General features: G+C 40.0%; 1 protein-coding gene across 3 annotated transcripts in view; it reads right to left on the bottom strand.

Annotated features, from left to right (window-relative positions):
* Window positions 1-24,612, bottom strand: part of DZIP1 (DAZ interacting zinc finger protein 1) — a 44,077-nt gene extending 19,465 nt beyond the window's left edge. Inside the window, exons 1-10 of one of the 3 annotated variants that reach the window (XM_026119422.2) lie at window positions 24,335-24,610; window positions 19,171-19,264; window positions 18,590-19,093; window positions 13,550-13,634; window positions 11,792-11,913; window positions 6,313-6,474; window positions 5,456-5,593; window positions 4,152-4,214; window positions 2,774-2,914; window positions 1,122-1,170 (exon numbers count right to left, since the gene is read on the bottom strand). In XM_026119422.2, coding sequence (XP_025975207.2) covers window positions 1,122-1,170; window positions 2,774-2,914; window positions 4,152-4,214; window positions 5,456-5,593; window positions 6,313-6,474; window positions 11,792-11,913; window positions 13,550-13,634; window positions 18,590-19,093; window positions 19,171-19,173 — 1,267 coding nt within the window. In that variant the 5' untranslated portion in view covers window positions 19,174-19,264; window positions 24,335-24,610. Of the gene's footprint in view, window positions 1-1,121; window positions 1,171-2,773; window positions 2,915-4,151; window positions 4,215-5,455; window positions 5,594-6,312; window positions 6,475-11,791; window positions 11,914-13,549; window positions 13,635-18,589; window positions 19,094-19,170; window positions 19,265-24,334 lie in introns of all 3 variants that reach the window. The other 2 variants (XM_026119423.2, XM_064504640.1) reach the window with 2 other exon arrangements.
* Between the last annotated feature and the right edge of the window lie 3,331 nt (window positions 24,613-27,943).

The following is a 27,943-nucleotide window of genomic DNA, read 5'->3' as shown; positions in this document are numbered from 1 at the left end:
TAACCAAATTGTCACTGAACTGGAATGTAAACCTGCATTAGTCAGATCATCTCTTTGGCTATGCAGGTACTCTGTCTTTGTGTCCCACAAAAGAAGCCTTGATCCAAAGCCACCTAGTGAAGTTTAGCTTGTGTCTAGCCTGATCAAGGCTAGTATCCTCTCAAAGGATCTGCTGTATCCACATTTCCTATTGATCAGTACAAATCCTACCTATATAATGTATAGAGTATAACCTTGGACTGAATTATCACATCAGTTCCGCATTGCTCACATCTGTTTGGACCCTAAGAGCAAACCCACCTGTATGCCACGGGCTTACACTTCTCTGTGCCCAGCGTGACCATACAGCCTTTCTGTTATTGTGCTATCAAACTAACCTATGCCATGCTGTTAGATATAGTTCGAGCCAATGCTCTGCTAACAGAGCAAGATGGTTTACAAATTGGAATTAGTCTTAATCCTGCTATCATCATCCGTTGCAGTAAAGCTATTTCAAGTCACTGCAACTGCAACATCACAGGGTACCTATTATCTAGGACTGCATGCTGAAACACAAGTATTACTAGGTTTAGCTGTTTGTAATGGACTCAGTGAAATGTTGGAAATGAATGGACTTGCTGAAATATCAGTGAAATGGTGAAAGTCATGGCACAGATAAATCATCATTAGAATATTTAAATTTCTTAAAAATCTGTATCTTAACTGACATATTAATCAATTTTGTCTATCCTTTCAATATTTGACTTTTTATGAATTCTACAGCCTAAGGACAGCCAAATATGAAAAAAAATCAATTTATACTTTACAAAGCAAAACCAGAAGTTGTTTACATAATACAAAATACAGCTACCATATTTCATATCTCTTCACTACTCAAGAGATCAACTTTGTAAATCACAAGACCTTACAGCTGCAAAATATGAACTTTGAGAATCAATACAAAGGCACGGAAACACACTATTATTGGTAGTTTTTCTGAGAAACACAAATAAATTGCAAGTATTGATTTAATTTCAATATTTAATTAATAAAGTTGATGTCTATGTTTTTTAATAAATTATAATGCTTCAAATTCTTCAGATCAGAAACAAAATCTGCTTTTTCTTACAGTTTGCACTTACCATCGTATGGTTTCATACTTGCAACTGACCTTGTGGACAATTCTTTTATCTAAAAGAAAGAAAGACAGGAACATGAATAGTTAGAAATGCAAACTATCAATATCTAGAAATGCATATTTAATATGAAATACCTAGTTTCAGTACTACTCCATGGCAGAAACTATTCCTAATGAGTTTGTGAGAAAACTATTATTCTCTTCCTTTATTCAGCTACCTAATGCACATTTCATTCATGCTTAATGAATGTTTAAGACTTATTCTGTTTGCTGTCTTAGGTGACTTCATGCTGTGTACACCATTTATAATACAAGCTTTAAAGTGAAATGAGAGTAGTCTTACAGGCCACTTTCACACTTACAGCTCCAATACCTTCTGCTTCAGCAGTTCATGTTCAGTTTTGCAAGTTAGCTCCACTCCAGGAAAACATTTAAACGCACAGTTGATTTTAGCTGTATGAACAGTTCTCCTGTCTGCTCTACAGTTCTGCCTATTTGCTACTCAAAATACACACTGAACAAAACTGAGAGCCTAGAAGAAGCAAGCTGATTGTAATTCAGTCTAAAGAAAACAGGAAACTGGTGAATCCAGAAGCTAATCCCAAACAGCACAGGCACACAGTCAGTACCATTTAGTGCTGGCACAAGATACTGGACCCTGGCCTCTTTTGTTCAGCACTTTAGACACAGCCAGCAGTGCCTCAACGCATGGTCTATCCAGTTTGGATTCTACAAGTGTTAGCTATTTCTCAAGCCCTTCCAGTTTTAGAATACTGAGAATACATATCTTCATAATTACATTTCACAAATAGCAAACTTGGATTCCTCTGAACCTATTTTACATCTGTGGAAATACTGCTTTTTTTAAAAGGGTCACTTCAAGTAATTTGTTTAGGACGAAGTCCTCCTCTATTGCTCCCTCACTGAAGAGCTATCAAATTTGCTAAGATGGAGACATAAAAACTGTTGTCTTTCCAAATCTGTAAATACTTATGTACAGGCCTATCACTAATCTCATAAAAATATGTAAAATTTTGTGTGTGTTTTGTAAAGAACACAGGAATAGATTGTTAGGATGGCATAATGATGTCACAGTCTAAACTCCAAACTAAAGGAAATATATCTTCACCCAGTGACCACTTCAAAAAATTCATTGTTACTTTTGAATAGAAGTCTATTTTTAAGAAAAATCAAAACACCTTCAAAGAAATCATTTCATTAACTAGTCTCACAGTTATAAAAAATACACTTTATTTCTAGTATGAAATCACATAGTTTCAGGCTTCAAATACTAGATCTCATTATGATCATTTTGTGACAGATTAAATCCTGTATACTATGAGAAATTTTTCATCTTTGGTCATTGGAGACTGTGACCTAGTAGCCTTCTAACTTTGTGTTAAACTTGTTAAAAACATTTTGATGGTTAAATCTTTCGCTGTAAATCATTCTTTAATTCCTGTGTCTCTTTTTCAGATCTTTTCCTGTTTATCAACATCATTTCTGAAATGTGACCAAAATACTCTGGTAACATTCTTACCAATTGGGAATATTACCCATGCAACTGGAGATACATCAGCGACCAAATGTTAGGAAAAATGTTTGTTTCTCTGTGTCCTATGCTCCCTGAAACGTAGAATGCTTCACAAAACAGACCTGTTTCTTCTGAGTAATGATCAGATCATTCTGTTCCTGGAGCCTCTGTCTCAACTCTTCTATTCTCCTCTTGTAAAAGGTGTTACTTTTATTCAGGTCCTCTCTCACTGATGATTTAAGCTTCTCAATCTGTGACAGTAGCTAGAACACAAACAGCAGAAAAGTAACTCGATATTAATCTTATATACAACTACTTCAATACTACTGGGTTTAAACAAGCAAGAGTCATGTTTAAATATTTAAGGCTTTTTTTCAAAAGGAATCCAATGTCACATGTGATTCCACTGGGCCTTGCATATATTACAAAACAGCTGCCTGAATCATTTTTTATTCACACAAGGACAACTACCTAAATCTTAGTACAAAGAAAAGGACGTAAAAGCACATTGCTGAGATTGGCTAAAAATAAGATTATAGGAAAAAGCGTATGACTGTATAAAAATGTTTTGGTTATGAACAGTGTCAAACAGTGGTATCTCAAGGAAACAAGATGTGAATTTGCATGATTAACCTAATTATTAGCTCTAAGTATAGAAGAGAAACAATATTTTAGGTGCACTGCCTCAAATGCAATATTTACATTACTCCTCCCTTATTCTATTCTTGCATTGTATGTGGGTGTATCGTTAACTACATCTTTTGGGGGAATGTTCCATGGTTCTTCCCCACTGCTCTCTTGCCGGAGGAGGAGAAGTACTGGCCAGACCACTATGACCTGCTCAGTTCTTATACGGTCATGCAGATGAAAGAAAATGAAAGAAAAGGAGGCAACAGAAACAAAGCAGGAAAGACATTAAAAAGAAATGCAGACATATAAAAAAACTTGAGGAATAAAACTTTGCATAGTAGAATATATAAACAGATGCAAAATAAAATGCTATGGTGCCCTTTCCTGGAAAAGCTCAACAGATTCTGAGTTAGACAGCTACAGCAAAAGAAGAAACAGAAGTGAAAGTAAAGAGAAAAAAGATTGAGACATATGCCATAGGCCCACAGTAGCTAAACGTATAGGGTAGATAAAAGCTGCATGTTAGCAAGTTGTATTCTAAGTATGCAGCATATCCATGTAACAGAAAACACTGTATAAACAGCACTTTCAGAACAGTACAGCTGTTCTCCAAAGCAGAGGCATAGTTTCAGGTGTTCGTTAGATTCTTAAATTATAAATTCCATTTCATCTCTGGTCACTGAAACTTCAAGATCCTAGCATAACAGAAATACAAAGATAATAAGTATATCTAAGAGGACACACATCAAATTCTTGGCATCTAAGCTTTCTAATCTAACAGATGTAATATAACACATCAAGAACTACTGCAAGAGTAAGAAAATAAGAAAATATCTCCTTCTGGTATAAGTGGTTTGCTATGCAACTTACCAGACTCTTTTCTGTCTCGTGTTCCTGACAAAGGGCTTGCATTCTATATGTCCATTTACCTTCCTGTATAAAGGAAACCAGTGTTAAGTTCTTGCTAATTACACATTAACATTTACTTCAACATATTGCAGTTTTATTTTTGTAAATAAAACATATGTACTGAAAAGGTTATTGATGACATGAAACTTGAATAACCCTGTATTTAAGATCTAGAACAGTCATCACCATGTTTCATATATGCAGGTATAGTGTTGTTACCAAACAGTCTGTAAACTATGTATTTGTTCATAAAAGGCCTTGATTTGTATATGTAGTGACTGAAATTGAGAAATGCAAAAGTATTTTGATACATCTCTGTTCACTAACAATAAGCAGTGATAAGAATAGGGTCTTTCTTTTAACGAAATAATGTTATTTAAACAGTCATTAACAATGTATTTTGCATATTGTGATGACAAAAAACAACCTTCATATCTGAATTTTAAAGCGAGCTGATTTTTTTTTGATTAAAAGTATAAAGTAAAATTCACTAAGTTTTTCACATCTTTGAGCAGAAGTGACCAAACTTCCTGATGATAGCAGTATATCCATGAGATATATAATGCACATCTCAAAGAGTCAAGGAGAAGAGGGAAAAGGTTCCTGGGTGCCAAAGGACTCACAACTCAATTTTATGAGGGGAACAGCCTGAACAGGCAGGTGAGTCTCTGTGCCATGCAACGATCATGGCCTCAGTGGCTCTTCCTAACTCAATCTTTCTGACAGACCGGACTTTGGGTTGGCCAACAGCTTTGCACTAGCACCAGCATCTGTAGCTGGGCAGATGATATAGTCCCAATACAGAAGTTGCACTTGACAAGCTCAATAGCTTCATATGGTTCAAAAGCCACAGGCTGGGAAATCTTGCGTGAAAGTTTCGTAACATTTTTTCCATCACCAAAATTGGAAAATTCCAATTTTACCACTATTTCTCTAAAGTGGCCTCACAGATCAGCAAACATAATTGGCTTATTAGAGCCTTTGGGCACTGAACTGCAACCAGAGCGTATTTGGTACAGCTAGATATTTTTAATTAAAAAAAGAATAAGGGAATATTAATAAATAAATAACAATAAATTTAATTATAAAGCATAAGGGAAATAACTCCCTCATGTCCATTACAAAGATTGCAGTAAATAAACCTGGCTATTTTAGACAGATGGGTGAGAATTTTACTGATGAATTTAAAATCCTATCCACAGACGGAAAAATTTAAAAAAAACACCAGTAATCTGTCAGCTGCAATACATTAAGTTCCATGTTACCTGTTTTTCAAGAAGTTTAACCACATTGTGATAATCCTGAGGATTCTGAGGTTTCTCTTCTGTAAATTCTTGGCTGTCTTTTAATGTCCCTAAGTTGGATTTTAGTTGCATGTTGGACTTTTGTAATGCTAACAGTTGCTAAAAGGAATGGAGAAACAATTTAAGGCCAGAATATGTATAAGAATTTTGTTTTATAAAACTGTCATTTAATATGAAATTTACTTTAAAGGTAACTGTACAAAGACTTGTATCAGACTTTTCTCACATATTTCTTATGAGGTCAGCGTTTATCAAATTTCATGTGATCATTAATATGTACATTTCATATGAATATATCATGTAAATATAAACAGGAACCAGCAGCTACAAAATATAAGCTGCTTCGGTAAAGCCACAAGTGCTTGTTTTCTGATCTAGCTATTCTGTAGCAAATCACTTTCAAGACAAAACCCTGAAAAGCACTTCTGTTGACTGAACGGAAAGCATATGCAGTTCTACTGTCAGGAGTATTAACCTCTTCCATGTCACTCATGAGAGTGTTGATATAAGAGATGCCTAACAGACAGCAATAATAACAATACTTACTAATACATAAACAAGAACTCAGTGGTTGAGGAGTAAGAAAATACTGACAAACTTTCTGATGGCATAACTCCTTCAACCAAAATAATGCAATTATGTGGATAAAATATTACCAGAATACAAGGATAAAATTACAGCAATCATTCAACCATATTTTAAAAATCTCATAAGAAGGCCCTTCAGATGACTACATCATGTTTCAAATATGTCAAGTTCATTACTTTCTACTCTAAGATATTTATGCTTTAAAATGTTGGAAAATTTAAATCACTTACATCTTCTAATGTTGAATTTCTTGAAGATAACTCTTTAAGCTCTTTCATAAACATCTCTTTCACTTTTTCTATTTCATCAGCCAATTTCTCTTTTTCCTCCTCTTTCCATTTATGAAATGATTGTAGAATTTCTTCTTCTTTTGATTTTTGCTGTTCACATTCCTGAAATTATTTAAAAAACATTATTTGTAATTTTTTTCCTCACATATGATACTAATTCAAGCATCCAAATTGTCAAACTATGTGTGGCAAACGGTCACTTTCAATGGGCAACACTGTGACATCAAAAACAAAATAAACATTAGTTTCTGAAAAATTGTGGAATTACAAACTATACATTTTGCTAGCAAAACAAGTAAGCCTCAAGAAGTTTCAGAAGCTATCTTTCATTACATAAGAACACAAGAATGACCTTAATTGGTTTTATCAAAGGTCCACCTACTTCAGTGTCCTGCTTACCAAAGAGGCTGTCAGTAGATAGCTGGGAAAGGACAGTTACAGTAACAAATATGAATGTTCTTCTTAACAGTCTCCCAGCTGCCAACTGTTTGCAGCTCAGAGGACTTCTTAAGTCAGATGTGGTTTTGTAAACTTAGTAACTGTCAACAGATTTCTCCTCATGCGCCTTTTCAGTCTTCCCTTGAAGCTGTGACAACTTTTAGCAACCACAATATCTTTTGCCAATGAGCTCCACGGGTCTACTACAAGTTGCATGAAGTACCAACTACTTTTGTATTGAACAATTTTGAAAAAATTTTGAACAATTGATACTTTTTCACTCTATCTGCGTAACTCACAACTTCGTAGACATCAATATTCCCCACCACCACCAAGCTGTTGTCTCTTTCTCAGACTGACAACTCTTAGCCCACTCAGTCATTCTAAATACAGAGGCTGTTCCAGACTTTGATCATCCTTGTAGTCCTTTTCTGAAATATTTTCATTTTATTATATCCTTTCAGAGATGAAGGGACCAGACTTACACACAGTATTTAAGCTGTAGCTAAACCACGGATTTACACAGTGATTTTTCTTAATTATTTGTAATATTTGCTTTGCTTTTCTGATTGCTACTAAGCATTAGACTGCCATTTCCATGAAACCATCTATCATAATCTTAAGATCCTACTCTTGATAATGACGCTCAGCTCAGAACCCATCATTTTGTAGATGAAGGTCAGATAGTTTTTCTTCCATATGCACTTATCCTATTTTAGCTGTTAAATTTCATTTACCATCCGTTACTCAGTCACTCATTTTTGTAAAGTCCTTCTGTAGTTCTTAACACTTGGCCTTTCTTCTTAGGAGTATGGATGACTTGGTATCATCAGCAAACTTTGCTGCATCACTGCTTAGTCTGGTTTTCCAAGTTGTGCATGAATACGTTGAACACCACAGGTTCTTGAACAGATCTCTGAATTAATCTGAGGACCCCCTCAGGAAATCAACTATGAAACACAGGTTGAATCTTGTTGTCTCCCAGGCCTCAGAACCTGTCTATTCCTTCTTAAGAACTCAGTCTCCAAAGCCAATTTATGGAATATAATTTTGTACCTTCACTACAGAATTCTGCATTATACAGAACACAGGGCTAAAGGAATGGAATAAAAGGAACTGAGTGGATAAAAAATTCAATAATGCCAGTGATACTGAATAAAAGCTTCTTTTTTCATACTTGAGTTATATTTGAGGAAAAATTAGTAACTTCTGGATATGGAATTCAATTCCGAATGGACAAAAATAATAAAGCTATAACCAGAATGACTACCTCTGCTATCAGCCTACCTCAGACATTTCCTGTTTGTGATTCATGGCCTACTCAAGAGTCCCCAAAATAGCATGCTCACAGATACTTAACAGAAGTCTATATATATATGGGACATTTCTGAAGAAGCCTGCCCTTCAGTTTGAAATGTTTTGTTGCCACAGACCAAAAACCTCGAAAGCAAATTGAAAGCAAAATTTGAAAGTGGTATGAGACTATTTGGACTTGCCAAACTGCAGATACTGTTAGTTTATTGATAAATTGTTCAGAGTGACAGCATAGTTCCCTTCCTGGTCAAAAATATGTAATGATCAAGCTTTAAAGGGTAAAATAAAATAGAGATTTCTCTAAATCCATTTCACTTTTCCAGCAGTGCACACCAACCTTGTTCTTCCTCTTCCCTGCTATCTTATTTTCTCATCTTCATTGTTATAAAAATTATTTTTTCCTTTAAAGGCTGTTTATTTTTACATTATGAGGATTATTTTAGTTGAAGTTTTGAGTCCATGTTTATCTCCCACTTATTAAGAGAATGGGGAAAACAGGAAGAGGCAAAAGGGGAGCAAGGCCAGGCATGCTCCAGTGTTACAATACTTGGTGGTATAAGAAAAGGGAGTCCTCTCAAGCACAGCTGCCTGCTCCTTCACTGCCTTTAACCCTTTCTCAGACAAAATCCTGCATTTTCACTGCCCAAAATATATACACATTTTTGGCAACCCCTGCTCCTTTCCTTCAAGGCATTCACTCTGAATTTGTTTTCCTGCTACCTATAAAAGCAATCATTCAAATATCTGGACACTTATGCACAGGATCTTCAGTATCCTTTCAATTCAAAGGAGAAGGGACCAACAGCTGGAAGCACTATAGTTTCTGTCTGAATCCTCTCCCATAGCAGAACTCATGAAAAAATAGGAGAAAGTCCTTCTCCATTCTCTGCTGAACAGAAGGATACCTAAATTGACAGTGGATGTCAGTTATAGCAGACAAGCCTCAACTAGTTACACACTTCAAACTCCTGTCTTCCCCCACATCCCAGAAAAACATAGAAGCTTCAAAAGCCTCTTGTTGTGTAATACTGAAGGCAGTAGTTTCAGAATACTGAAGGCAGTCCCCTTGTAGTTAGAATTCTCAGCTAAGACAGCTGGCTTCAGAATAGGCCCCTAAGGCACCAAAAAATCCATGCTGCACTGTTATGAATGCCCTGGATTCTATGGATTCATGAGAAGAACAATGCTTTAGGTGCAGAAGAAATGTTCAGATGTACCTCTGAAAAGTGAAGTACAGAAAGAGTAAGCAGGGTATCTAGCAGTTGCCCACATAAGTCCAGGCCCATTATTCTGACACAGAGTCTTTCTTTGGTAACCTTAGATGAAAGCTTCAGCTTCCGGAAATAAAGAATTACCCTGCCATCTGAGCTTTTAATGAGAAAAAGAAAGGGCTCTGGCTCCCTCATGCAGTTCTTCACTGAATTACTTCTAAAAAAAGCTGAGGCACTGTCTCATTTCTAACTGCCTTCACTGAACCACTTTAGTGCAGAGAAAAAGTTGGCAACTGACACATACCAGAAGTTAGGGATCAGTCTGTATTTTCTCCCAGTAGAGAAAACTCCTCATGGAATACAGGGTTTCCATCAAAGTTGCTTTAATCAGAATATTTTATAATGTCTGTCTAAAGTGTGAGTTCAAGATACAGTTATAGACCAAGTTATAAGCTTTAAAGGTATAGTTTCATAGATTTGTAAATTACAGGCTTCATGAAGCCAGCACAAGGAACCAAGAAGCACAACACTCAGAGCATCACAAGACTTACAGCTGCGATGGGTAGCTGGATAGCATAAGCAAGCATAGATAAAACCATCTAAACTGCACGGATATCTAAGCCTCTGCTATACTTGTTTCACTACATTGCTAGAAAGAGGAGAAGGACAGGAAGCTCATCAGTGTAAAGGCATCATCGGGGAAAGCTCAGACACTGTGAATGACAGCAGGAGACAATCAATTGGCTCTGGCTGTCAATTAATGCTTTCTACCCAGAGGGCTGTCTCTTGGAGACAGGTGGCTGTGCTGTTTTTACAGCCATAGGTGCTTATTCTCTCAGTTCTTCTCTAAGAAATAAGGTTGCCTGTTTGGTTGCTTGTTTGTTTCAGAGTTAAGAGCTCTTCTCCTCTTGGTGTCTTTGCAGTGCCTCTTGAATGTTAAAGTGGTGTTCTTAGCGTGAGATTTCCAACAGAAGTTAGAAAAATGTTATGGCTGTGATCTACAGAATTACAGTTGGAAGAGATAGGGAAAAATTCAAAAACAATGCAAAAATATATAATACAATTTATAAAATAAATAGACCAAGTGTGAAAGAAATACTGGGCTAATCTGAACATATTATATGATGATGTTGCAGGATAAAAGTTAATTACACTGTATCATAAGATATATTGTTGAACCAACATGAAAAAAATATCTGCTGTTGTGTGAACAGAAATATAGCTGTCCACACTCCTAAGTGAAACTCTACCCCAGCTCTTCATTTTCAACATTCAGTATTTTTGGAAATGGAAAAAAACAGAAAGTTGAATGGTCCTGAGAGAAGAGAAACAGGAAGACTGAAGAAAGGAAAGAGAGGGACTGAGACTGTGTTCAGGAAAGGAAACACTGCGTGTTTTACTGAAGATTAGGTTTTTCTCTGGAAATAAAGAGGAAAATAATTAGTCAAAGCAATGTTTGGTTTATTCCTGTTAAATTCAAAATGTAGTGTTTGTTTCCAAACCTAATGTTTAGCGTTATGTATGAAAGTCCTCAAACTATACAAGGAAAGCCATTTAGAAGCTCTGAATATTGGGTGATCCATCAAAAGCAGGTTCTAATGGGTTATGTTTACAACAATTTAACACTGCTTTTGAGCACGATACAAGACTAAGAAGGAGCAAATTGCAGTATCAAGACTGGTCTTTAACTCAGTCATTAGAACTATGCTGTCTCTTATGCCAAAAATTTGTTCCTCAAAGTGAATCATAAATCCCCTCCCCACTTTTTAATTTTTTTCCATCTCTGCTGTGATAGCAAAATATCTGATTGTATTTACTTAAATAGAAATGAAAACTGTGAGATAATCTGGAATTATCAAACTGTAAAAGAACTTAAACAGGTAACTCACGGATTCTTTTTTTCTCTTTACTAGCCAGTAAGCACTACCACAAGTTTTAACACCATCCTAAATAAAACCCTTGCATGTGTTCACAAACCCATTATTACTGCTTTAAGCTACTCTGTTTTAATTTTTTTTATTCACTCAGTAATGGCTAAGACTACTTTCTGCTCTAGTTCTCTCGTCAGCCAAATTCTAAGTATGTAAAGTCTAACATGTAAGTTCTATACAATTTGTCTGTTTCTTCTCAGTCTCCCTTCTTTGAACTGCTATATGCCTCTCTTAGTAAAGGCCAAATCTATCTGCTTAAACAACAGCCTATGCTTATCTTATGAACTGGCAAATGCTAACAGAAGTGTTGTCTTTAGTAGTCATTTAAAACATGCCTAAAATCAAAGTAAAGAGAAAAGGGATGTTTAAAACTATTGGGATGACTATGCTCTAATGTCCAAGCAACATTGCTGCCAAGCAGGCAAGCTGTATATAAATTTTCATTCTGTTCTAGTTACAAAATAAGCAAACACAGTCCAAAGTACTAATTCTTTTGAGAGGTTCACATTACTTCATACATATTACCTTAGAAAACCTAACCATATTAGTATGTTCAGCCTCTAACTGGGACTTGGTGAGCTGTAACTGCTCCTTCAGTTTATCGATCTCTTCCTGCAATTTGTCTGTCTTTGCATTCTTCTTTTGTTCTGTTTGAAAGAAACATAGATTTTAAAAAACGTTTGTTGTAATTTTTGGAAATGTGATACTTACTGCAAATGCTTTTCTATAGTGTTTCAACATCATCTTCATCAAGTGTGACTCATACACTATTTCCCCTCCCACATGATTTTCCACAGATGCCTTTAAATAGGTATGTCCTCTGGACTTATAACTTTATTCTCAAAGACCAAAAAATAACAGCATTAGTGACTTGTGAAATCGTTTATGAAATACTTAGAAGGAAAAGTATTGGGTGAATATTGGGGAAAGTATCATCTAATTTCAATGTGTATTACAGAAATATAAGCAACACAGGCTCAAAAAAGGATGGATGAAGGATAAAATGAATCTCAACTATATGATTCTACTAACAACTAATTTAACTTATTCTAACCAATTTTTGTAATGAGTCCATTTGGAATGCAACTTTTCATTTATTTGTAATGAGTCAAGCAGAACTTCTGTTCCCTAAGTTTCATTTGGAGCATCATGGTAAAAAACAGTTTAAAGATATGCAAAAATTATAACCATCTTTAATCTTGAAACAAGTTATCAGTTTACGAAGGATTTACCAGGCTGCTCATCATTTGAGAATCTGAGTACAATGCCAAATATTATTTTGGAATAAGTTATTTCAGACACAATGGCATAGAGCATTTCGCTCATACAGCAATTTCAGACTAATTTTTAATCTGATAATTAAAATAGTTCTGCAGCTCCTTCCATTATCTTTTTTGCACAAGTGAACAAGAGCTTCTTTCTTCTACCAATATTTTAATGCTTCCTCAGATGCTTACTCAAGACTCCCCTCCACTGTTCCTGCTCTTTTATTTGACCGACAACTACAGTTCAAATCTCACCAGATTCTTCTTACTCTTTCTCCCCTCAAATGCTCTTTCTTCCTAACTATTTTCTAATCACTATCCTTGGTCACTACTCATTAGTTCTTAGAAATAAATCATAAGCATGCAGCTTAATAGGAAGGGAAAAAATTAGGATGAATGAAGGAAACATTCAGAGCAATGTTTTTCAACCTAAACATTTTTCAAGGAACAGAGACAAAAGTATATATAGTAGTGGTATAGCAACCAGGACTATCATAGATAAACAAAGTTGGATTATTCTTGACAGTTTCTTTTGCTTACTATGTTATACAGTCAGTTTAGTTTAGGAGAGCTTGATCCTATTCAAACTGAGTTCAGGAGAGCTAGATTATTTCTGTGCTGATAATTTGCATATAAAAACATACATTTTCCTTAGCGCATTTTGTTCATTTTACCCACACGTTTATAGCACATTAGATTCACATATCTAAAGAAAAACTGTGCTCTGAACTTTGCTACTGAAAAATACTATTCAGCAAGGAAGTTAATTTGAAAAGGTACTGTAAATATGGCATAAAAATTTTTGTTAACTACTTTCCAGGGACTGAAACGTATTTTGCCCAATATATTTTGTCAGTTCACGTTGCTTACATTCACATGAATTGATAACTGCCACCTAAAAAAGAAATGTCAAAATCATTTTTCGCAGCTATGCAAAATCATAGACTGCACAGCCTCAATATATTTACACATTTCTACACTATTATATTAATTTTCTTGATAATATTAAAGCACATACCAACATGAGATTCTTCTGGATGACGCCTTTGCATGTGACTTTGTAAAAACGAATAGTTCATAAAAGCCTTTTCACAAAATTGACACTAGAAAAAAAACAGATAAAAACATTTTAGTTATCATTAGTAATTTCTATGTTTGGTAAGCACAGCAGTTAATGTCTTTAACAGGTTACGATATTTTGTCCAGAAAATGTCAAAAATAGGCAAGTTTAACAAATTCCATTTCAAAAGAATGATGACCAAAATTCTCACAGTGCCAGATTTCCATAAAAATGATTAATATATTTGTGTTATTTAATGTCTGTCGCTCATGGTCACGGACAAGGATCCCAGTGTGCTAGACACCATACAAACTTTGAACATAAAAACTGTGACCTGGCAAGCTCAAATTCAGATATAAACTACAGATGAGATGAATACAGGCAGGTAGAGGAGTATAAGGAAAACTTAAGACAACACTGTTCAGCAAAATACACATCGAGTCCAGTCAACTAACAGCCCTAGTATTCTTAAGATTCCTGAAAGTATCACAGCAAAGGAGAGCACACATAGTTGGAACAACCACTAAAGTTGGGTTTGAGTTCAAACATTAATGAGTTGTAAGATAAAAATACTAGAAAGATCACAGATATGCAAAAAGGTCCGCTATTTCAGCCAAAAGACAGTAACAGTACATAATTTTGTAAGAAAAGGTATATACACCCATTAGTATGCTATTTAGCAGCCACCTTCTAAAGCATAAAGCTGTTTAAATTACTGGTCCTATTATTTATTCAATATTTTTAAATTACAACTCCATTTGAGTTCATGTTTTCTGTGGTTGGTTAAAACAAAATTTAAATTTGAAGAAAAATTATGTCACTATTTAGGAGTTAAAAAGACAGAAAAAATAATATATGAATATTTTCCCACTGTAAAATAGTATCACCAAACTTCTGCTTCTTCCTTGAACCTATGTAAATTTATAATGGTTGAACAAGTCTGAAAGTTTATATTTAATTAGGCTGATTTAGGAAACAGGAAAATGACTAAATTACAGTATAACAAACTTAGAGACAGAAAACAGCTAGTAGGCCACTAGCTGATTCCATAGACGGTTTTACTGCTGCTGTGAAAATGCATCAATCAACGTGGATCTTTTTGGATAAATTACTTCCACTTTTTTCTGAAAAATTACTCGTTTTGTTAATAAAATCTACTATCTGGAAGCCTTTCCCTAATATCTCGTGTCATTTTTTTTCTTTTTTAATTTAATTCTCTTACCCCTAGCTAGTATCTTCCTATTATGCTATGAATTCTTCTACTATGCATACTTATTCATGACCAAGTCAAACTATGTCTTTAATAGTCCTAATTCCCTGTTAAGTTCTATTAAATGTATGAGGAGACATGCAAAGTGTAGAAGATACCATGCAAAATGGGATCCCTAATATCTTCTCATAAATTCACCTTTCTCTCTCTCTCCAAAGTCTCTCTAGCTCCTGTCTTTATTTCAAAATTTTCATCATTCTTCTGTTAATGAAATGGCTAGAAATTAAAACCAGGCTACACAGGTTTTTTTGAACAGAGAAGAGCTAATCTGCTGCTTTTTCCTTTATTCTGTTCTCACAGGCCCAAATTGCCTTTTTCCATTGGAAAATCTGTACTTAGTTTGCAGAAAGACTGTTCTTAGGCTGTCTTCTTGCATCACTACCTTCTCAGACACCCACAAAGGGAATCAGATAGAAAAAAGAGGAATTTGTGATGGCTATGTGGAAGATGTAAGACAAGCAGAGAGTTGAATGTTTATAAATGTTACTGAAATTCAAAACCTAACAAGGTATAATACAAAATAAGGAACTTCCAGGAAAATGCTTCAGCTGCTTTACCAAGTTCCTTTATTGCAAACTTAATTTCAAAGAAATACACTAAAAAAATGTATCTGTTCATTATTGCTTCTCCTGCATTCTAATGGCACACATGACAGTTTCTCTTTTATAACCACATTTTAAGTGAAATTTGGATCCTATCCCTAGTTCAAAAGATTTTCAGTTCATCTTGAGAGCATATTCCACTAATCTACGGAATATTAAAAACAGCTAAGTATTATAAAACCTGAACCACATCTGCAGATCATGGAATGTATTGGTCAGAATATGAAGCTCCTAATTTCTTTAAGTAGGGCAGCTCACTACCTGTCTCTCAGACTTTTTTTCAAATAGATATGTTAACAAGCCACAACTACTCAGCTGAGTCCATTTTCCTCATTGTGATATGAATGCAAAGACACTTAAAAACTGATTTAACAGTTTCAAGATTGTGTCATTATAATCAAATTCCCAGATGTCATCTAATATTTAAAGCACCACTACTGATAGCCAGTAGGCTATTAAATATAAATATCTTATAGCAAACACTAAAACCATGAATTATTAAGACATATTTTGTTGAATAAATGCAAGAAAGTACTAACATAAAACTGAAGCTAAGAAATACAGTATGGCAGCAAAGAACCAGAAGGGAACTTACAGTGTAACAGATTGCACATGACTTATGGAATGAAATTGGCTGTGAAATAATGTTGTCCATTCAAGCACAAACTTCATGTCAGTTTGACTTGCTGATAGTAGAAGAAAGCTCTTATTGCAGGAGACAGGATTAACACAGGGAATATTTAGGTTTTGAATCACGTGACGTTATTCTTGCAACTACTTTTCAGTGTTAGATGCAATGTGCACCTATGGACACATGCATAATACTCACATAAAGATTACTGTACAAAGCATCAAAAAGTGAAAACCTAATATTTAAAACTGAAGTTCTATTGTTAAGATGAAGGTATTGATCAAAAGAGTTTTAAATTTATGACACATGGGTAACAGTATTATTTTATGGTAGTATTTTATTGGTTGAACTTACCTTGGTGGTGGATTAAAGACATTAAACTTGAATTCCAAAACATGGTTACCGTGCCTCTCACTAGAAATATGTTGTGTCTCTACTAAAAAAGGCAAATAACTATTTATAACTATTTGCAAAACAGCCAAGACTTTAAGGGGATGGAACCTGAATTACCCTCTCAGCAACACCAGCAAAACTCCTATTATCAGGCACTGCAGATCAGCAGATAATCAAGGCATAGATAATAATATAAGATTATTGCTTACTGAACACACTGTTGACCTGTATTAAATCCTAGAAATAATTTAACTCTTGCATTCAGAGGCAGAGTCCTGAACCACTGTAGAATTTGTAGGAATTATTCAACATCACTTCCGGAAGTCACTTATCCCACATGAATCTAAATAACTTCTAGAGATGAGAATTTACTAATAGAAAGGGAAAATAAAGGGGGATGAAGGAGGGGCAGGGATTTACTTTATATGAAATGAAATAAAAAAGGGAAGTAGCTTTCCATCTCGGCTTTTTTAAAATGCCACCAAGCAGAAAAAGATTAGTGATAAGCCAGGCTCACTACACCATATTCTTCTTCTGCTTCTACTGAGACAGCTGTAGCTCTCAAGTACTTTCAGAAAGGTTTGTAATATTTAGCTGGCTATCACATATTTAGCTGGCTATTTAGGTTTACAGGTAAAATGATGTCGCTGATAAGTTTGCAACACAGGACAGACACACTGCTCCGTAAGATGTATAAAGGCTCTTTAAAATGAAGCCACATCAAGCCCTTGTCCTGACTCTGACACTCAAATGCGTACATTAAGACAAGGTTCCCATGAAACCTACCATATGTACAACTCCACACAGGAGGCAGAATGTATGTATTTCCTTACAGAAACACTTCGGCCTACTTGTCTACTGCAAGCACAAAGTTGCAAAAAAACTACTATCTCTAAGTAGTTCTACTTCCCACAGTTCATGCAGCTCTATGGCTCTTGGAAGCAGCTGTGCAGACATCCCTAAGAGTCTCCAAAACAATGACTTCCTTAACTTGTTTTTAAATATATAGCTTTCTTCGCAGGGAAAAGATATACTGTTTGTTTATGGGATAACGGAAGTTGCTGTGGGAGGTGCCTTTGCTCAGAATGTCTTAATAGTAAAACCTTGACAGTCTGCTGACATCTATACTGCGGGTACGAGGTTGTACATACTGTTAGAAAACTTGTATTGGTTTTATGCTTTAACTATTCCATGATTAAGGAGAATTTTGACAATCAGGGCTGCTAGTATCTGAAGAACTACCAAAACCAAACAAACAAAAAAAATGACTTCAAGCTTGTAAACATAAAGACACAAAGCTGGTCTGAAATACCGTGTCAAGTCTGTGTCCAGTAAGCTTCTGATTTCAGACATTTGAATCTGAATTATGCATTCCTGAAACACCTGCTGAGAAACGCTGAAGCTGATAAATTTTTATATCAAGCTATTATATCCAGATCAAAAAAAAAAAAGGAACAAACCAAAGAGTGCCATGACACAAAGAGTCAGGACACCAACGTACTAAGCCTCTCAGGCAAGATGCTTAAGGAACAGATCGTTGTGGAGTTAGGGATGAGCTAACCCTCCAGGGCTCAGAAGTGACTCAGGTGGACAGTAATAAGTCATGCACAGAGGCAGAAACTTGGTGCCTGGGGAAGAATACTGCATGAAAGGGAAGACTAGCATACAAACAGGTTACTGTTCATCACCAATTCTGGCTGTACTTGCCACATATGTTTTCTGACCATGCAGCAGATAGACAAGACAAGATAGCAATAGAAAGCGGTAACGCTTTTATCACAGGTTGCGTATGTATGTGCACATAACAGACACTTTAGACACACCAGAAGTGAATCTATAGAACAGTTGTTAGTAAACAGAGATTTATAAAACCAGATGTAGCATTCTCTCAAAAATTTGAGATACCAGCCAGGTGAAGCAAAGCACCCACAAGTGATGCATTGCCTTTGCGGGATGTCCCCCATCTCTGCAGCACAAGCCTCTCGCCCAGCAGGCAACCATGCCCCAGAAGAGAGGGGCTGCTCTGCTGCTCATCCTCAACAGGCACAGAGCTGGCAAGGCTGCAGCATGCGCATGACCAGGCTGCCAGGACCTCTTATCACCTGGTGGTAGCTGGCACGGGCCTCCAGCATCATCTGCTGGGTGCTGATGATCTTCTTCCTCCGACGGCACTCCTCCTTGAGCCCCTTGATCTCCTGGGAGCCGCGGGCCAGCTCCCGGCCCAGCTGATCGCGCTGTGCCTGCGCCGCCTGCAGGGCCTCCTCCAGGCTGCTGAGCTGGGCGCTGAGGTACTCCTGCGAGTGCAGCAGGTACTCGGTGCAGAGCTGGGCCAGGCGCAGCAGCTTGAGCAGCAGTGGGTCGGCAGGGCCCTGGCAGTGGGGGCAGCACTCCCGCTCGGCGCTGCAGAAGGTGACATGGCCCAGGTGCTCCTGCAGGGTCGCCACGTCGCCCTCGCGTGACACTCGGCCCACATCCACGGCGCTCAGCCGCCGCCAGTCCGGGCTCTCATGGCGCCGGCGGAACTGGAAGGAGGGAAACGGCGCTGGCCCCGCTCCCCCTGCCGCTGCCGCTGCCGTTGCTGGGTAGTAGGCACGCTCAGAGAAGGGCTGTGGGAGAGACACCGCTGCTCAGCTGGAGGCCGGCTGCACCAGGCTTGCCAGCCGCCCACCGCCCCGGTGCTTACCATGTCCAGAAGCCGCAGCACGCCGGGGCTCCGTCAGGCACTGCTGAGTGCCGGCGTCCTCCGTGTTGCTATGGCAGCTGCGGCCCGGCCGCCCCTGTGGGAACAGCAGCAGTGAGGACCCCGGCAGCGCCTGCCTGCTTCCCACCCCCACCGTCCCCCGTGCACCCCGCCTCCTGCAGGGGGCCCCCCGGCCCCCTCCACTTTCCTCACCACACTCCTTCTCACTGCATACCTCCCCTGCACCGCTGGCTCAGCGCCGCCGTGGCTCCTCCGTGCAGGCACCGCTCACCCTGACAGCACGCACGCATGCCCCGCTCGGGGGCTTCGCGCAGCCTCCTAGCTGCACTTCACTCCCTACTTCATGCCTCCTGCCAGGCATCTGCCCACCACCTAATGTTTAGACATCCCCTCTGCCTCCCTGCTTTGCACCCAAACACCTCAGTCCACTCGCCGGCCCTCTGTACCATCCAGCACACCTGCTGCCGCGCCCTACCCCCAAATATCTCCTGTCAAATGCACCCTACACTTGGGGCTTCGGTACAGCCCCTTCCTTGGCAGAATCACGTTCCTCCCCACCGTGCCAATGCAACCTTTGCTTCTCCTCTCTAAAAAACATGACCCAGAAGCGTCAGCTTGTTAATGCTTGGTGCACGCCCGGCCCCGCTGCACCCCCAACTGCTGCAGGTGCAATATTCCGGAGTGTGCAAAGAGCTCGCCATCATTGTGCGCTTCAGAGACGTCGCCCCTTTGCCCCCCGTTCCAGACCTCCCCGCATGAATGTGTGCTCAATGCTGCATACACTCATCTACCCTGGATATCAATCTTTCATATTTCCCTATCCTGGTATCTTCTTCCCCCAGTTTCTCCATGGTATCCTTGGCAATTAACACCCTGTCTGGCACCCCAGTGCTCCTTCTGCCTTGAACTCTGCACACCACCTCCACACAGTACTCATTAATAAATACACCTTCAGCTACACTCTGCTAAACATGGACTCTCACCATGGCTATGCTCCCTTTAGCTCATTTCATCAATAGTCTATACATGATATCCTACAGACCTAATTCAGTTAACTGCATCAATATATCTCCCCATCTGCTACTCTGTCACTCCTCCTTGCCACTCGTAACTCATAAACCTGTCTTACTCTGCCACATTACACTCTGTTACCCACATGCTATCTCACACCCTTCTCCAGCCTCAGCTATTCATCTCCTAGATCAGATCTCCACATACATCTGCCACCTCCCCACAAGCAGTACCCCTACCTGGTACTTCTGTCATTTCTTTCACATACCTTCTCACCCTAACACATTCATATACCTTTGGCGTGATGCTTTCCCATGCTCTCCTCACTCCTCACACCAATACACATCAACCTGGTATCTCCACGCACTAGCCCATCTCTTGTAACTGCATAACCCTACTGTCTCACCACATCTGCCTGTCATTCCTGCTTCAGTTTCAACATCCCCAAACACTTCATCCCCGTAAAGCATCTCATGGCCTGTGCGTATACACCATCCCATCCCCAAATGATTTCCTTCAAAGGCATCCAACAATCGGTGCCTATCTCCCTGCCTCACCACAACTTCAAGGACTTTCTAGCTTGGTATTCCTATTCCCTTGTTCTCTCTCAGTGGCTTCAAACATTGTCCTCAGGCATGAATATCCTTCCCCTCCACCATACAACATTATCCTATTCCCTCACTCATCCTTACTACTCTTCTCCAAAACCTTCTTTTCCTGCTACCACTTCTTAGTATTTCAGCCCCCTATGCTGCCTCTGCTGTACCACCCATGTTCCAAGTTTACATCTACACCTTTCAGTCCCTTCCCTACACACTTCAGCTTCTCATCCCTCCAGTCATTCCTATACACGCACCTCTCCAGGAGAATTCACATGACACATACGTGATAACACGCCCCATTCCACAGGTTCCTCTATGTGCTATAGCACAGATTCACAGAAATGTTGGTTGAAAGGGGCCTCTGGTGATGATGTAGTCCAACTTTCTGCTCGAAGCAGGACTATCACTGACACTAGATCATGTCACCTGTGGCTTTTATATGGCTGAGTCTTGAAAACCCCTAAGGAGGGATGCAGCATGACCTCTCTGGGCAAACTGTTGGATGGCTGCACTATCCTCCCCATGAAAACATTTTTCCTAATATCTCACCCAGTACCAATTTGTGGCCACTGCCCCATGTTATACTATCTGCTACTACCAAGAAAAATTTGGCTCTGACATGCTTGTAACTACCCTTCAGGTAGTGTTAGGCTACTATTAAGAGTGCCCCTTTGCCTCCTCTTCACCAAACCGAACAAGCTCATCTCCCTCAACCTCCCTTTGAAGGTCATATGCTGTAGACCCCTAACTATCTCCTTAGTCCTCCTCCTGCCCCCTCCAGTTTCTCCACATCCCTCAGATCCCCCTCAATATAAGATTCCTCACCTTCAGTCATCTCCTAGAAACACTGCACATACAACTCCCAATGAACCTCACCTCACAGCTGCATATTTTACATTGCCCTTCCAATACAAACCGTAACATGACCACAGTGAGTACAAAACACACATCTACTTCCACGCAAGCAACTGCAGTGTTGTTACATGCACTAGTGTAAGGACAGCTTCCCTCACAAATGACAAGCATGCATACCCTACAACCACAGCCGCAGGCACGCTGCAGCACACCTCTGCTTCACAGCACAGACTGCCATGGAGACCCAGGAGATATCTATCAAAACCCTTACCGCATCCCACATCAGAAAGACCCAAATCCGTCTCAGAAATGGTTAGACACTCACTTCAGCAACTGAAGGTCCCAAGTATTACCAGCCTCTCTCATTCTTCAGACTCACTTCTACCCATGCAAATGGGGAAAACTGAAGGAAATTCCTTTCTTTCTATAACCAGGGAAAATCAGGAGAACGTCTCTCTTGCTTTGTCCACACACATAAAAAGTTACTCTATTCTGTTTTCTCCACTTTTGTACAAAAGTTTAAGATCAGTCTTCCCAAAAATACATCTAGGCGAAGCAGGTGGTTTCATTAATCTACCAAATGAACTTCAGGATACTGGAAGTTTGAACAGTTAGGTTGCTAACATTAGCAAAGGATACTGAGCCCTTCTGTTTGTTGACTCAAGTCACCCTAGAAGGCAACCTTCCTAAATACTTGGCACTGTAACTCATTTTTTTCGAACCTTTAGCCTCAACTATACTGGCCACACTTTACTGCAATACCTAAAGTTCAGACAATACCCCAGGAAGATATCCCAGTATCTTCCATCACTTGCCATGACTTTTTTTAATTCAGGAAAGTATCTGCAGATGGGCTATAAAAACAAAATTTTAACAAAATGCAGTATCAATCTCAGGAAAGAGGCAAATCAACCAGAAATGAGGAAATTCTCTGATCTGATTTTCAAGTTACCGCTATCCAGCACAAACAGAATTCATATGCACAGACGTCCTGTGCATATGCAAATATACTGAGAATCATTTTTCATCTTTCATCTGAGCTGTGCTGTGTTTGTAATACCGCAGTGTAACACTGCAGTCTTCTCCTACAAGGAAGCATTTTTTGCCACCTCCCTTTTTCCATGAACAGGGCCTCTAGCAATTGCTATCTTTGAAGAAACTTATTTAGCATTTTTTCTATATATCAAATACAGATCTGCCTGGGTTATCACTGAACTTTGCACTACTCTGACACCTGAAGTAGTTAGAAAATATTCTGCTAATTTCCTTTACAACTATTTCTATTACACTGCAGACTCTATTCCACTTACAGTGTATAAATACACTTGCATTTATAAACAGCTAAATTAAAAAAAATGCTCAAATACTTAATAAAAATAGCAACTGTCTGAAATGTTAATACCTTGAATTCCTTCAAACATCTTGGAAAATGTAAATTAGAATGTTTTTCCTCATCAAGGAACCATTAAGTAGTACATAATGAAATCTATCTCCCAAAGATCTCTCAGCCTTACATATGCTCTTTAACATATATAGGAGAAATCTCTGTACATAGAAAACACATCCATTTTGTATTTTTCTTCACTGTATTATGGAGAAGGAGCCTAAAAAAAGAATGCATGAAGTATTTTAATTCACAAATGCACAAGTCTTTCAAAACTTTTGTAACTTTTAACTTTTGCTTAAAACCAGCAAAGTTACACCAGACTTCTGGACATGCTTAATTTCCTCGACTGACATATTTATTTGGGAATATCCTTGCAGAGTTCCATATTGTTTTAATTAAATGTTTTAACTGAACGTAATGTTGAAGCGGTGCATCATAAAACACAGAAGAGACAGAAAAGCTGTTAGGCATCTGTCCACGGTGCTTCCTCATGTCACTCAGGTGGAGAGGAGAGGTGGCAGTGCAAGGATACTGGGGAGTAGATCAAAAGGATAGGAGAAAAATAGCCATTTTTTTTAGCTGAGTTCGCTGAAGACAAACAAAGTGATTGAAAAGGCCAGGCCCAAAGAATTAATTTTTAGTTATCAGCTATAATGCCTGCAGAGACGTATCCCATGTTTGGAACACAGCCAGCAACTTTGATGCAGAGGTCCTGCTCTCACCCACGACAGCGGGTTTTGAAACCTGACTTAAGCGCGCTCTTTTCGAGGTGCAAGAGCGCCCTAATTTGGTGCAGCGGAGGCCTGGAGCCAGGAGGCACGCTCGCCTACCTGCTCCCAAACACGGCCGCCCTGGGGAATAGGGGAAAAGCGGCTTTTTAACCCGCCCGCGTTGCCAGGGCGAGAAGGTCCTGCCAGGCGGGCGGAGAGGGGCGCAGGAGGCGGCCGAGCCCGCACAGACTCCGGCAAGGCCGGGCCTGCGGGAGGCCCTTCCTCGGCCTCCATCTCCCAGCCAAAAAAACTTCGGCTCCGCTTCAGAGAGCGACCTCCCTCCCTCCCGCCCTCTCCTGAGGAGAGGCCCCGCCAAGCGCTCCCCTCCCCCACCCCGCACAGAGGGGCGCGCGCCCCAACGGCATCCCCGCGGGGGGCGGGGGGGAGCAGCCCCTACGCGCGCTGCAGCGCGGCCGGCACGTGCGGCCCCGCAACCGCCGTGACGACGGCTGGGGGCGGGGGGGGCAGAGCCGCGGCCGGCGCAACAGGAGCCGGGCCCGTGCGCGCCGCCCGCCACTCACCTCACGCTGCTGCTCGGCGGCGGCTGGGGGGGCGGCCGCGGCCCGCCGCCGGGCGCTGAGGGGTGCCGGGCCTGCGGCTGCTCCCCGCCCCCGCCCCGGCCAGTTACTGGTGCGCGTCACAGAGGGGAGGCAGCTCCCCCCTGCTCCGCGCTGCCTCCTTCATCGCCTCCTCCGCGCCGCTCGCTCCCCCCGGGCTGCCGCGGATGAGTCGGGGCAGGAGCAGCTGCCGAGGCGGCGGCGCCGCCGCCGCCAGTGCCGGCCGGCGCCTCTAGGGGGAGGCGGCAGGGGCCCGGAGCCGGTACGGCAGCGCCGGTCGAGCGCGGCGGCCGCGTCCGGGCCCCCGGTTCCCCCGCAACCCGGCCCCCGCTGGGGCTGAGGCGCGCAGGAGAGGGGTCCCGCGTCTCAGCTCTCCAAACTGCCCGGCGGACGTTTCCTCATAACTTGGGTTTTCTTCGTCTTGATCCTAGCCCGGGCATGGCATCTAAATTTCTCTGACTAGAAGGATCCTTGCTTTTTAATAAAAAGTTAACAGAAGCTTTTGGAAGGTTGTCTTTTGTAATTAAAGGCACTTTTTAATCATTTAGTCGCCAGCACTAATAAATTTAAACTTGTCATGCAGTATAGTCTCCTGTGGCGCCAGTAGTCTCTGCCGCAGTTGGAGAAGGCGCCCTGTCATGACAGGGAGAATCACAATATCCTGTAGCCATGTAGCCATGCACAGAGGCAGGCTTGCTCCTGTCCGTGTAAACCTCAGAAGACTTAAGAGCATTATAAGGAAGGTAATTTTAACTTTTATGGAATGGTTTTTTTTTAAGTGTTTTCCTGAAGTGTCCCAAAGTAAGAAGACACTAACTTCCAGTGAAAGCATCCTCTTATGGCACAGGCAGTGATATCCTGATGATATCTGAACTGTACTCTGAGTCTGAATCAGATGAAGAAACTGGGTTCAAATAAAATTTGTAGAGTACAGGTAGACTCCACCTAACAGCTAAATTTATTTACAGATTTACCTCAGAATCTCCTAATTTTCTTCATCTTCCCTGTAAGATTTTACATTGTGCCCATCAGAATAAAGGCCATTAACTAGATTTAATTCTTTTGCAGTCTTTGTAGCAAGGAGCACAATTTCAAATATTTTATATTTTAATATAAAGTACCCTTGCAAATTCAGTGGAGGAAATGACTATTGCAAATATTTTTTTTTTACTACACCTTATCTTCATTTAGGAGTTCCATTTTTTCAAGGAGACACTACATTTTTTTCTCCAAAGTATGCAGGCAACAAACTCTGGAAAAAAATCTTGGTTCTTAACATGCATACCCAGAGGCTTGCCAAGACACTATCCTTCCTTCCTGAAAAGTGAAATTGTTAACAAATAGCACTGATGGGGGCATGCATGCGGCATACACAGGATTTTTTTGAAAGTAGTGATTTGAATGCCTTGGTTTTTAATGTCCTGAGGCTACCTCGGTGAGCTCCAGCCACTAATAGACATTCAATCCGTAGGACTAAACTAGAGCTAGCCTGAAGTAAAATCTCAACACATGTAATATGTGAAAGTCAGGAACTCAGTACTCTGCTCTGTTTCTACATCACTCCCTTCGGGTTACACTCACTGCTAAAGCACGCATTGCCAGAGGAAGATGGGGATATCAAGGCCCTAGTAATTAACACTAATTAACACTAATACTGAAGTGAGGACTTTGAAGACTAGAAGCAGCAGTTGTTACAACTTCATTCTTCCTCTGTGGCTAGGCAGTGTAACAATCACAGTCTCTATGGATCAGGCCTAGAGGCAAATACGTAATACCAGTTGATGAGCACATTATGTCAGTGGTCGGAGTAGTCACTGGGAAAGGGAGATGTGCAAGTTTAACCCCTTCTGTGTCTGACATGTTTTATACCTATATGTCCTTCTTCTCTTAATGCCCTAGCAACAACACTGTTCTGTGTGTGTCTGTTCAGTCTCTTGCCAAAGCTGTTTTATATATAAAAATAAATGCTGATTGGGTGAGCAAACTTTCAAGATTCTTGCCAATTGATTAGGGGAGGTGTGTATGAAGTGTGCAGGGAAACTTGGATCTTGGTCACTTACTCTAATACCAGTTTAATATAAAATACACGAATAGCCCTTGGAACAAGAGCTAGAACCAAATCCTTTCTTCTGTGAAGGTAGGGCATCACCCTGCTAGATGAAGTCTCATTTGCTCCCTCTTGCTTCTTGCCAAAGCCCAATTAATCTTCAATTATTTGCTGCAAGTGGTACAGCCTCAACTGGCAAGATAGGTGTTCTTTACCTCCAGCCTGGTGTCTGTTTCCTCATCTTGTATCATATAGCTTGGTGAAGAAGGTGTGGATTTGCTAGAAGAGGGTCAAGAGCTTTTTAGCATCCTTCTGCTTTTCCTCATGCGCATGATTTGAGGCATGCATTTGGACATTACCTGGAAGTTTAGGACAACCAGCAGTCTGGTCAGAGCAGACAGGTGATTATTGTTCATGCACAAGCAGACAGCAGAGTGCAATCATCATAAATCCAACATGTCCAGAACATGTCAGATCTACCGTGCATTCAGACTGCATATTTCGGCCATCCGTGCAGTACTTACATGGTAAGACTTAAGTTTCTTCCTTTCATTACACATATACTGCATGACGCATATAACCTTTTATTCCCGCTAAATATTTTCTGGGGCAAAATGTTTTAAATTCCTATGGTGCATGGTGCAGTCACTGCTGTGCTCTCTCTCCCCACTTCCCCTCCTTCCTCCTCTTTTTGCCTCTGTCAGGGATCAAGAATACGTCTGTGTCCACCAAGAAGGTTGGAAATACAGGTTTCAGTTGATACTCATCTAGATGGATGATGTTGCCTCTGAAATATTGTCTAAAGAGGTGGTAAACTTGCTCCATGGGCCTTCTTTTGAAGTTTAGTAATCGTTGTTATATTTTCTGCCAGGCAATTTAACAGATGTATAGTGAGAATACATATGGGGTAGTACTGCTCAGGTGAACTAGCTTATGGATATGCCTAGTCTGTGAACACCATGAAGCAGTAAAAAAGACTTAAAGCATCTCATTTCTTGGAGACTGGGTGCTCTGGGCATTTTCAGTGACAGAATTTTGGGTGCTTAGGAAACAGGGAAATGTTGGCTTCTCCAGGTAGCTTCCAGCTTTCTTTTACAGTAATAGATGATAGCTGAATGGGGATTTGAGGAAGCTCAACTTTAGGCTGAGGGACTTAAGATTTTGTGCAGTACTAACCCTAAGCTTCTGCTTCTTCCCTTTTCATTGCTTTATTCCCAGCTTCTTTCACGAAGTGTGAAAACCCTGGCTATTTTACATGTTTTTCCTTTTCTAGCTAGTATGTCTTTTTGTTGCTCACTAGGATGTTATTTCCCACATGCTAGCCTACTACAGGAAATGGCTTATGTAAAAATCATTCCCAGTTTGTGGTCCAAATTTTTCAAATGGTGTAGACTGGGTAGTTAACAGACTCTAGGGGTAGTTTGTCTGCGAAATCATTCTGTATTACCTCTTGTTCTAGGCAGATTTTCCATATTCTGTTGCCACAGTGCTGTATTGAGTATGTTTTTTCTCTTAATAGTTCAGTA

The sequence above is a fragment of the Dromaius novaehollandiae genome, chromosome 1 (genome assembly GCF_036370855.1).
Source record: "Dromaius novaehollandiae isolate bDroNov1 chromosome 1, bDroNov1.hap1, whole genome shotgun sequence".
Taxonomy (NCBI): Eukaryota; Metazoa; Chordata; class Aves; order Casuariiformes; family Dromaiidae; genus Dromaius; species Dromaius novaehollandiae.
The sequence above is the reverse complement of the archived record's forward strand: the minus strand, read 5'-3'. Positions and strand labels throughout refer to the sequence as shown.